The sequence below is a fragment of the Callospermophilus lateralis genome, chromosome 6 (assembly GCF_048772815.1).
Source record: "Callospermophilus lateralis isolate mCalLat2 chromosome 6, mCalLat2.hap1, whole genome shotgun sequence".
Classification (NCBI taxonomy): domain Eukaryota; kingdom Metazoa; phylum Chordata; class Mammalia; order Rodentia; family Sciuridae; genus Callospermophilus; species Callospermophilus lateralis.
The window spans coordinates 89,117,690-89,130,410 of NC_135310.1; the positions used below are offsets into that span (position 1 = coordinate 89,117,690).

The 12,721-nt window shown below is 34.8% G+C and overlaps 1 protein-coding gene across 2 annotated transcripts in view; it reads right to left on the reverse strand.

Moving 5' to 3' along the window:
* Rims1 (regulating synaptic membrane exocytosis 1) overlaps positions 1-12,721 on the reverse strand; it is a 446,077-nt gene that overhangs the window by 373,813 nt on the left and 59,543 nt on the right. For both annotated transcript variants that reach the window (XM_076860004.2, XM_076860047.1), the window contains exon 2: positions 358-438. In XM_076860004.2, coding sequence (XP_076716119.2) covers positions 358-438 — 81 coding nt within the window. The remainder of the gene's footprint in view (positions 1-357; positions 439-12,721) is intronic.

The window sequence follows — 12,721 nt, forward strand, 5'->3', positions numbered from 1 at the left end:
CTGGCTCCCATTCAGCACCCTATCTAAACTTTGGCAAAAAAGCCAAACCAAACCAAAACAAAACAAAACAAAACAAAACAAAAAACAGAATTGCTGCTATTCTATAGCCCTAAAACACATTTCCTTTCCTCTAACTAGTTTCATCCCTGCAATGTTATTAGAAATGTCAGTTATTAAAGATACTTAATCCAAAGCTCATGTTTCCAGATAATTTCATCTAATTCAATAGTAGCCTTTTTATTATACCAGAGAAGCCAGAATATCTACTCCCACATACAATGTGAATTAATAAATCTGTAACCAGTGATCTGTGTAAGAGACGACATTTTCAGTCAATAAAACCAATGCTCTACTTACGGTGGAGGTTGTTGGGGCTGGTTTTCAGCATTTCTTGGTGTTTTGCAGGCAGCAGGCTTCGCCATATCCCTGACAACACACCTGGGGCGCATGATAGACAGCATAACGCACTATTAATTATAAAAAGGGTAGAACACATCTGGAAATTAAACAGGGTACTGAAAACACAATCTACAGAAAAGTCTTTGCAAGCCCCTTCAATATTAACCATGGGGTACTGGAAAGGCCTCTAGAATTAAAAATCTTTGACTAATGCTTCTAAGAGTTCAGTTATACTCAAATAAAATCTGTGCTGGCCTCTGTACTTGGTTTTCATTTTAGCATCAATAAAATGATTGTCAGCAGCTTTCCCCATAGCAGAAAAGCTATTGAAAGCTTTGGCTTCACCATATGAAGACATCTGAAAGCTTAAAAATAGGAACAGCTGTTGTGTTGATATGTTAAAAATCGAGCAGGATTTTCAATGGCTTTGGCAGTTTTACTAAAAAAAAAATATGGACTCTTGTTTCATTCCATTAGTCTCCACATAGGTCTTTCTGTTTATATAAAAAGAGACCTGAAAGGCTTTAAGATATTCTCCACAATCAAAATTCCCTTCACACTAATTACAAGTAGGAGATGGCAAGACATGTTCATACAAAAAGTGCACCTGCATTTGTGTGCAGTAAGAGAGAGTATCTCCACATTATGACAATAAAAGGTCTTTGTGCATTAAGTTCCTCATGATAAAATAAGTTAATGCAGAGGGTAAACAATATAAGAGAGTCCCAAAGTGGAGAAGGAGTTGATATTTTTATTCTCATGTTTTGTTTCGTTGCAATGCTAGGAATTGAACCCAGGGCCTCATGAATATCAGACAAGTGCTTACCAACGAACTACATCCCAAGTCTTTTTACTCACATATGTGAATTTACGGAGCATGGAAGAGATTAATTGGCCAAAATCAGAAAACATTTCAATCTGAGGCTATACTATACTAGGATGACTCAGATAACCTTCTCCTAATCCTTTCTTTTTTTCCCTCCCAGTGCTGGGGTTTGAACCTAGGGCCTCTGGCATGCTAGGCAATCATTCTACCAGTGAGCTACATCCCAGCCAATATTGTTTCTCCTCATATGATTTAAAATAAACACAGCCTTGAGGAAGGAAGTCTTGGTAATAAAACTGAAACCCTACATCTTAGATTTTGCTAAATGGAAATGTCCCTTAGGATTCAGAACCCCCAAGCATGCGTCTGATTTAACTTTCACGGGGGCGATTTGACTGCAGTGCTCATATTAAGGACCAGTCATGTTATTCCAGAAGTGTATCACTGGTGAGGCAGGAGTGGATAAACTGTTTCCCAGTACTAAAAGCTGCATGCAAAGTTCTCCACTTCTGAAAGAAATGATACAGGGAAACGTGGACACAACGCACAGAAACGTGCACACACACATTGCTCATTCCAAACAAGGTCAAGTGAGACTTAGAAATCAATATATAACATGACAAGAAAAGAAAATGGTGCCATTTCAAACCTCTGCACACTTCCTCCTGAGATAACAGTAAAGAATTGTGGCATTTCTCAAGAGCAAATGCTAAACTCTCAATGGATTGGTCAAGAGAGAGGAGTGAAATCCCTGAGAACCACAAAGCCTTATTTATGTGACTATTCCAGCTTCAGGGGAGAAGGTCAATCACACATCAGCATGAAAAGAACATTTAGAGAGGCCGTTGTTAGGGAAAAAAAAGCCCTGAAATTTTAATCTAACTTACACAAGGTACAATGTCCAGTAAGTTAAATTTTGAAGTACTGGAAAATCTTTTAACAATTCTTATGCAACTAAAAATAGAATATGCAGGCTGGTTAACCTACACGAACTGGTTTGTAAAAATCTTAAGTATCACCAACTCAGAAAAAATTTTGAGTTATATAAAAAAAAATTTTTGGTTCCTTTTTTTTCCTTCCATCATGTTCCAGATATCTACACAAAGCTCTAAGAAAATCTACCACTAAGAATTTTTCTTAAATATGCTTGGAAGTAACTACTTCCTAAATAAGGCAAAGATTTACCCAACAGTAGGGGTAGGTTTTAAAGCCAACCTTTTCCTCCCTGCTAACTAAAAGGCCATTAAAAAAAATCTAATCTAAGTACCCAGTGATTTGGGATTTAAAATGACAATAGCCATCATATTTCTGTCAGTAAACACTATAGAATCTTTCTGACAAAAACTTGATTTGAATTGCTGAACTTTAAGGTTTTATTGAATAATAAAAATATATGTTACTCTTCAAAAACAACATATTTGGAGTTAATTAAATGTACTTTTTAAAAAATAGGAGATGATCACATTTTCTATATTAGCATATTTGCTGATCATAGAACACATACCCTAGGGTGATGTAGTAATTATTAAATCTGAGTCTTGAGGAGGGTAACTCTTTGTTTCAAATTTCTAATTTTTCAACAAAATTGTGGGGAAGTGGTTAAACTATGATAATATATATTCTTATATTTTCAAACCTGAATTCCTTTGAGCTGAAATTTCTCCTTGGTACAAGAAAGAAAAAAACTATACTACGCCCCAAACAAGACACAACAAAACTATAAAATATAAGATTTTTGTTAGCCTGGGTGGATTTACATTTCTTTAAAATTATAATTGAATTGTGTCAGTTTGGAGGCATGAAATCTTCATAGTTTTGACAGTTCTAATATATGGAAATAGTTTAGCTCCAGCAATTCCCATTATCTCCCATGCATTAGACAAAGTATATTAAATATAGACCCCCTCATACTTCAAGAAACAAGACAATGATATGTCAGAATGTTGCAGCTATTAAGAGTTTGTTGCTACACATGATTCATTCCTTCAGCCAGACATTAGGAGACCACAAATGCAGCAACACTGCTGACTTCCTGGAATTACCAAGGATGGAGGGACTAAGAGTTCAAAGGGTCTGACCCCTTATTCTTTGAGATGTCATTAATTATACCGGGATTTATCAGACATGGACTCTTAATGTCTCTTAATATGTGAGCATCTCCTCATCATTCAAGCCTCACTGAAGATTTATGCAAATAAGACATTCTGCAACCACCTCAGGGGAATGCTCCTCCTGACTCCGCCCTCAGCCCTGCTGGGTTTTATGAATGACTGCAATCAATGCGATGCTTGGCTGCCAACTGCCCACTCAGCCCTTTCTACTCTTCAGTACACATACACACGGGAGAAACTCACATTGCCACAGGCCTGCAGATGAGGCTATGGCAAGGCTTTCATCTCTCCAAACAGGAACTAAATGTGCTTCCAGATACTTAGAGTATATGAATTAAAAATTCTAAAAGCCTTCAAGAAACACAATTTACATAATTACTTTCTCTCATTCGACTTTCCATTTTGGTGACTGTAATCACTACCCCCTACTCTGCTTCCACAAAAAAACAAAAAAGCAAAAAACACTATTTGAACTTTAAATTGTTAAATATCCCACAACTAATGTCAAGAAACTACTTACTGTGAACTAAGCTGCCAAAGAGTAGACTTTGGCTGTTTACATTTCTATTTTCAATCTTATGCTTGTTGTTGTTTTTTTTGTTGTTGTTTGTTTGTTTTGTTCTTTTAATTTTTCTATCATCAACAGAGTCAAGCAGTGCTGGCAAATAAATACATTTGTGCCCACTTCCCAAGTATTACAGTGCTAGCCTACATGTGTCCTATGAAAACTGCCAGTTAAAATAACATAATATTGAGAAAATGAATCATATTTTCAAATATAGAATTTTCTGATTTGCTGGTCACTAATTAAAATGACATAGAAACAGGAGAAAACAACAAGAGACTTCAGAGACTTTGTAACTTTGTCACTCTTCTAAATTTAATTCAGTACTTCAAGTCATTCTTCAACACTAAGCACAAAGAATCCAAAACATATGCAAATTTCCTGCCTGGAAACTTATCTTGTCTCCTTAAACTCCAGGGTCACATATCCACCTGCTTCCTCAATATTTTCACCTGGATCTAATAAATCTCTCAAAATCAACATCTGCAAATGCAACTCTTCATCTTATTCCTCCAACACTGATCCTCCAGCAGCCATCTCTATCTTGTTTGATTACAAACGTATTTCTTGAACTGTTTAGTCCTAAACTTTAAACTTGACTCCTATTTATCTCTTACATTCTGCATCTAATTTACCAAATTGTCTATATTTTCCAAATATGTGCAGAATCTCATCTTCTCTATTATTACCATCCTGGCCTAACCAGTAAAATCTTTTACTTGAATTCTCATGATAAACATTTTACTGGTTGACTAGCATTTACCCAATTGTGTTGAAACTTCATTCTCAACACAGTGCCCAGACTGACTTTTCTGAAATGTAAGTTAGATCTGACACTTCTGCCCAAGATTCTGTAATGGTTCCCCAATTTATTCACAATGAAATGCCATAAGTCATCTGGCTTCCCATTACTCTTGGAGCTCATATCTTATTATTCCCCCCACCCATCCTTTGTGCCTCAGGGTTTTTGACCCTCTGTCTGAAATACCTGTCCTAGAAACTGGTAGAACAAAATCTCTTACCTGTTTCAAATGTGTGCTTGAATGTCATTTTTTTATGATTCCTACATTAATTATACGACTAAAAAATATATTCCACTTCCTATCACCACACACACACATTTCCAAGTACCCTTTACTTTGCTGCTCTATTATTTACATAAGTTCTATCTCCTATGGCTTGAAATAGAAGCTTCTCAAGAGCAGGGATCTTTGTCTGATTATTTTCCTGTATATAAGGAGATGAGAACAAGGCCTCACAGACAAGTCACTCACAACATGTTTGTTGAGAAAATAAGAAAAAATATAAAAGTTATTGATTTCAAGCTTGAGTAACTAATTTAAGGTGGTAAAACAGTAATTTAGAACACACATTTTTTTCAAATTAAAGCATGTTTCAACAAAATAAAATTAATTTATAGGCAAGGAGTTTTGTAATTTGAATAACTTCACTAAATTTATTTTCATGTGGTTTGAGTAATGTTTATTCTCATTCTAAACAAGTAAAAAGGGCATTTTTCAGCATATAACTTCAATGTAAAATTACTGCTTCAAACCAGTAAAAAACTATTTAACATCTGAGGCACTAATATTTTATCAGATAACATTTTAAAATAAATGTATGTAAGGAAATAATAGTAAAGACAGAATCCCTTTTTCTTCTGATTTTTCTAAACAGGGTAGGAACTTTTAATTTAATGCATATCATATGCCAAAATGTACTCAATATGTCTTGTTTAATCTTCATACCACCCTGTAAGACATGATTATCCCATTTGAAAGAAAAAGAAACTATAAGTCTAAGAGGTGAAATTATTTTCCAAATCATAAATGGTCAATGTTGATACTTAAGAAGCTATGATTTGAATGAAGGTCAGCTTAGCATTAAAGTTAATATCCTTTCCACCATTCCATGTCTTTAAGAGTGAAAGAAAGTTCTGTATCTTCAGATATGCTTCAGTACCACTGGCTGCATGATACAGGTACATTGTCGACAGTCTGAGAATAAACTCACATAGCTTAGTAGTCTTTCAACATCATTCTAGTATCATAAGACCATGTTCTTGTTAAAATTTGATATATAATCTGGTTGTTCTTTGTTGAAGGAAAAAAAAAAGACCATGTTCTTCACATACAATAGCAGGGCAACATTGATAGTAGGATATGGAGTTGGCTAAACTAGAAATGCAATGTGACCTTAAGACCAACGGCGACACTGGAACACTATAGAATGTGAAATTCAAGTTGATGTATCTGGTACAGAGACAAAGGGTTTATACAAGAAAATAATCAAGAAAGCTAAAAACATACAAGATTCATTTGTAAGACAGTGCAATTGATAAATCTCTCTACAAATACATTTTTTGAAGGAAGACTTCAAAAGTGATCTCATTTCCATTTACAAATTCTAAAAGAGGAAAAGCTAAAAAAATTATCTTTAAAACCCATTTTACATAAAAATGCATATTCATGTCAGTTCCACAGTGAACAAGTGTGTATGATGACTATTACCCATAGGATGAGGATGGAGCAGTGAAAATTCTACACCAGAAGGGGAAAGTGAATGTTGGTATTTGAAAAGCCAGATGTACTAATCACAAATCATCACAGCCTGTTATACCTCCAGTGTGCATTCAGGGAACCCTCAGAAGCTACAACAGAGTAATTTTTATTTTTTAAAAAGGCATGGAAGACAGGCAAAATAGATTCTTAACTATAAAGAAAGGGAAATCTGCTGGCAGTTCTTCACAATGAGTGTAAGGATTGTGGACCTTCCCCTGAAGAGGCCAGAACAGTATTCACAAAACCAAATAAAAAGGATGAGGATTCTAACATGACCATGATAATTAGAGAGTATCACTGAGATTAATGGGAAATCTTAAATTCTGAAAAAAACAAACCTTTCAAAGACTGTTAAGAAAAGAAAATAACAGGTAAGAAGTCAACTCTTTGGTCTTCCAGATTACTAAACTTGTTCAACACACATTTAGTCTAGAATTCTAGGAGGTTTGATTCTATAAGATCCTAATATCATTTCCAAGATTTTTTTCAACAATTAACATCTTTTTATCCAAGCTACTGTTTTAGGGTAACAATATCATTTCTTTCTCTACTGATGTGATTTATATCTGATATCACCTCCTACGTATATGTCCTCTCATTTACTTGTTTCTAATTAGTAACTTGCATGAATTCTCCAGAAGCCACTTGCTGCCTGCAAAACACAACTTTAGAAAAAACTGGAGTACCAAAAAATTTCCCACTGCTAAACCTGCAAGGAAGAACCTCTTTCCATTCCACAAGGGGGAAAAAATAACACTATCTGACTATCTAGTAATAAGTAAGAAATTTCCAGGACAGGAAACAACAGTCAATGCAGGAGAGAGAGATCAAATGAGATGAGGCCTGAAGTCATGTTTTGAATTTCCAGGAATATACAGAGATGGGGCTCAAGTGAAGCTCCATCTCATGGGTTCATGAGAAAAAGTGATACAAAATTGGGGATAGAAAATAGAGATAGTTGGAAATATGGAAAGCTGAGTTGAAAAAAGAAGGCATGATGAAAGGAAGATGGTCCTTTTTCATACTCGGGGCACAATTGTTGGTGACTGAATTGGCCAAGGAAAAGGAAGAAGTTGAGTGTAGAGGAGAGAAAGGAGGAGAGGGGAAATGTAAGTGAGGGGTGGTAGGGGAAAAGAGGAAAGAGATTAGTGGGAACAAGGATGCCCAACAGGCAGGGAGGAAATAAACAGGTAAGAGATTATTTCCCTAAATGTCATCTTTCATTTGGACCATAACTCCCATCTCCATTTTCTCCCAAAATGATTCTTGTATGGTAGCCTAGATAAAGTTTGTTTTGGAAAAGCTATGGAGAATGAAAATCATTTTTGTACCTCTCCTCATATTTCCACCTCAGTTCCTAGATAATAAAGAAAATCTCCAGCTCAAAGCTTCTTTTCCACCCTACCTATGCTGGAGGCAGGGGAATAGAAAGTTTGAGGGACTCTCTTCTCCCAACTCTCACCCACTGATGGCTATGTTGAAACTAATGAATAGGGTTACCATGTCTTGGAAGGAAAAAGTTGAAAGCTTCCTCTTCTTTTCCTGACTGTATGTAAATAAAAACAAAATAAGCCCAACAAACAGAAAAACAACTTATTTCTCCAGCTTTTCTGCAGTAGGTCCCTGGGCAGGCCTGAGTGGGGCAAATGTACCAGGCTTCTAACAATTTTTTTCACTCACCCATGTCTATTTGAACTATTTAGGTGAACACATCTAAAGCTTACTGAGAAGACAGCTATTTTAGATTTTGAGGTACTTTAAATAAAAAAAGAAAAGAAAACTCACTTGGAAATTACAGTCTGTAGTAATTAGGAAGAATATCAGAAAAACTAAAAGGACATCAAATTTTCTCTAGCAAGGGAGGAAACATGTTCTATATCAGCTGATTCAGTCTGTTTTGTTCTTCTGGAACCCATGACAGATGGAGCTTCCGTGCAGAACACATCGTCATGGGCTCCGGTTGCACAAATCAAAGTCCCACCAAATTATTTCCACTGAAGAAAGAATTCTAGTCTAGAAGTAAGAATGTCACCGTTATAGGAATAATCTTGGGACAACAGAGGTTAACTTAAAGAAAAAACTAGCCTTTAGTACTTTCGTTTTCATTAGTAAAGAGTTCCAAGACTCCTCACAGCTCCATCAACAATCACTTGTCTAAATTAATGTCTCAAGTCAGAAGTGTGGTCTCTTCATCTGAACAAACGACCACTGACTTGAATGAGTGAGATATGAAGGACTGTTTCATCTGCAATAAAGAGTTACAATAAAGTTATAATAAAGAGTTAAAGAGAAATTTTAATACTGAGACGTGACTAAAAATTGTCTTGATTAATTTGAAAAAAAGCACTTAACCAAAATTAGATGAATTTTAAGAAATATAAGCTTGTTTAGATATGAAAACAAAATAACAAAGCAGAAAAATAACAGTTAATACTAATATCAGCAAAATTTTCTGAGTGTTTACAGTGGGCATGGAGCTATGAATCTCATGTTTTCAGTCAGGTGATCTGATCATGTGTTATCTATTGTTCCTGGTATTCTGTTAGTTAAAAACTGATAATGCTACTTAAGTTATATAAGTATATTTGTAAAAATACCACAACTTATTCATATAAGCACAATTTGTTATTTCAACGTCACTATTTTGAAACTATTTTGTTTTAAGTAAAACAGAGGTGTTGTCATTGAGAATTTTAGCAAGAACCACATAATTATAATTGAGTATTTCAAACTCTCAGCACTAGCCTTTACTTCACATTTTCTTCCACCTTTCAAAATTGCGCCAAAGTAGAGACAGTTGCCAGATAATGCTTGTCCACAGTCTAATGTTGAGGGCAAAAAATAAAATAAAATAAAATTTAGTAGTAGAGGCAGGAATGATGGTATTCATAGAGATAAACTCTAGAGCTACTTCAAAACTAACAAAATCTTCTGCTTTTTGTTTGCATCACAAACTCAAAGATTTTTGAATAATGACTTTAGGGTAGTTGTATGTATCTATGAATGCCTATTCTCCACATAACATTCATTGTTTTCTCTCATCTTGGACAGAAATATGCACTATTCATTTTATTACAATAATATTTATTTGGTCAACAGGTTATAATGCCTCTTTTACCTAAAATGTAACAAAAGAATGAAAACATATCAGTTTAACATTTCAACAATAAATCTAATGTTTGAATATAGTTCCTTCTTTGATTTTTTTTTGTATTCAGAATGAGCAAAGCAAAAAAATATTGTAAATATTTTTCTTCATCTTCTTCATCTAAACTGATGAAGATATGAACAGATATTTAGAAAAAATGCTCATGAATACTATAATGTTTGGGAAGATGATCTGGCAAAGGGGATTTCTTATTCTTCTCTGACAAAGATGAATATAGAAACACACTCTGCTACCTTTCTAGATCTAATGCTACCTCCCTGATCTAATGCCATTCTTGTGGCTTCAACTGCACTATGGCTCCTGAATTGTCATTTTCAGACCTCAACTCCTATTATTAGTCAGGTCTCCAATTTGTATCTACTGAAAACTTCCCTAACACCTGAGCCTAAACAGATCAAAAGACCAAATGCAATAATCCTCCTACTCTCAAACTTAAATATCTCCTAAATTTCACATAGTAGTCGATTGAATAACTGCTGTTCACAACCTTGATATCACCATGGGCCACTGACTCAATTTAATGGCCAAAATGTCACTGAGTTTGCTGTTTTGCTTTGGAAAAAACCTCTTGAAAATGCATTTTTTTTCACTTATATTTACAAGCTCAAAATCCACTTTACCTCTTAAAAGAAATGCTTGGTGTCTTCCCCAAACTCCCTCCTATTCACAGAGTCTACAAAAGAGCTTCCTGTTCCCCACCATAGCAAACACATCTAGCTATCTAGTTCCAGAGCATTTCATCCACACATTCCTCTTATTCACTAATCTCTTCCCCTTAATTCCTAACATAGCTCATTTGCTAAGTCAGATAAATCTATTTCACAGTTATAGAACTTCATTTTGTCACCTTTATCTCTACCATATTCCATTTCTTTTACTTCAAATTGTCTGCCCCCTTCTCCCTCTCTCTTAATTTTTAATCCTTTCAAAACTCAATTCAAATATTCAGAACTCCAGGAAGATTTCCAGGCTAACAACTCTCATTAATTCTTCACCAGCATCTTCTAAAAACATAGACCCTTATATGGGCATGAAAGGCTGTATAATAGCAGCAGTCCAAGTACTGGGAAGAAGTTCAAGAAATGTCTACTTTGGAAACAGGACATGAAATATGTGTTACAAAGCACCACTGAGAAGCCCTGGTGATTATAACATCTGTATGAATCATTACAAAAGCCTCAGTATAATCAATGAACAAACACTTACAGACACTTGCTCTGCACCATGCACCATGCTAAGCAGGATGATCACAACCTGAAGGCAAGTCAGTCTGTTCATTAATAATAGTGGTGGTAATAATACTAACATTTATTGACCACATAATATAATAGAAACCCTTTTAGGCTCTTTACATGCATTAACTTATTTGATCCTTATAATAACTCCATGTGGTGATCAGGTTAAATAACAACTATTTGACAGCATTTGCAAAGCCCTGTTTTGTGTAAGTTGTCACTATATTAGTTCCACAAGCAGAACTCTACCATTTTATTTCCCTCAAGTTGTTTAAATTAATTTTTAATTAAAATGAATTATCTTCAAATACAAGATCAAGTGCGGGACTTTAGGATTAATAACAAGGTACTAAGGATGTAGCTCAGTGGTAAAGTGCTTGCTCAGAATTAATAATTAAATAAGGACTGTCTCTTTTTCACGCAAACTGTTACTTAAAAAGAATATTCATTTAGTAGAATAAAATTCTAGTCTATTGTACTTTTAATATGAATGTACATTACCTTGTGACTTAGTGTTCTCAGGGGTTATAAAAATATTTTAATTATATTATTATATATAATTAATGTTCACCTTGCTTTTCGGAATTACTTCCAGTGTTCCCAACTAGAGATTTACCAGGATTCACTTAGGATACACTTCTTATTATAGATTCATGTATACAGAAAACTGTTAGGGATTAAAAAACATTAAAACTTAAATTTGTTACCCCTTCTATCCCAGCCATTGACTTCTTTTGCTTTTACAAAGGTGAATAATTTTTTAGTACAAAAATAAATATCACAACCAAATACAAATTTTATACTAATGCCATTAATATCACAAACTCCCTAACAAATGACTTCATTTTTATTAGCTAAAACACATTTTTATAATACTTTCTATAGCAGGAAGGCTGTTTCTACTATAGGCAAACCTAAAGATGATCCTATAGTTAAATACTTCTGACAACTGAAATGTTCTTTCCAAAATGTTTACTGAAATCTCCTTCTATGTAACTTGCATGTATTTATTCTAACTCTGCCCTTGAAAAGCTATGTAGAGCAGGTTTCTTGCTGCCTTTCTGAAAGACTGCTCTGCATATGTTTGAACTCAGTGCTCTACACTTCTTTTATCAGTCCCTAAACTATTTCTTCCTAGTCATGTGTTCCAGAGACTTGGCTGGTGTGGTGTGTTTCTTTTGGCTAATAATTCCCCTAAAGTGTGGTTCCTTTTCTTGTACAATATTTTCACTCTAGGTCTATAAGAAGGAATAAAAACTCAAATTTTATAACCCTCTCTAATAGCCATGTCGTATAAAAAGGACAAGTGACGAAAAAGACTTTTCAGGGAAAATCACCAATGAGTTGCTTCCAAACATGGTCACACATCAGAGTCATCTAAAGAGGTTTTTATAGGAAAGACTTCTTTGGGTCCCAGCCCAGACTTTCAGAGCCGGGGTTTGGGCTCAGGAATTTTTATATTATTAGCCCTCCACGGGGAACAGAATGTGTTCAGAGGCAGGTGTTTGGGAGCTGCTGATGAAGAACAAACCATTCATTCACTGCACTGGAACCAGGAGTCCTTTCCTTGGAGGAAGCTAAACCTCAAGACGTTTTCACAACTTGGTCCCCATTACCTCAGTCTCTCACAAAACACCTTTTCTTGAACTGCATTTTTAGCCCACAACTTTTATGACAGTTAATACAAGAAATGGCTGTTGGTTGACTGAAGTTGGTTTCTGCCTTTACTGTAAAATAGTCACTGTCTATTGTATCAATTTGATATAAAATTCCTAATTAATTTTTTTTCAAAATTTAGTGCTAAGAAAAATGTCATCAGACTTCTTTTTTTTTTTTTTTTTTTTTTTTGGTGCTG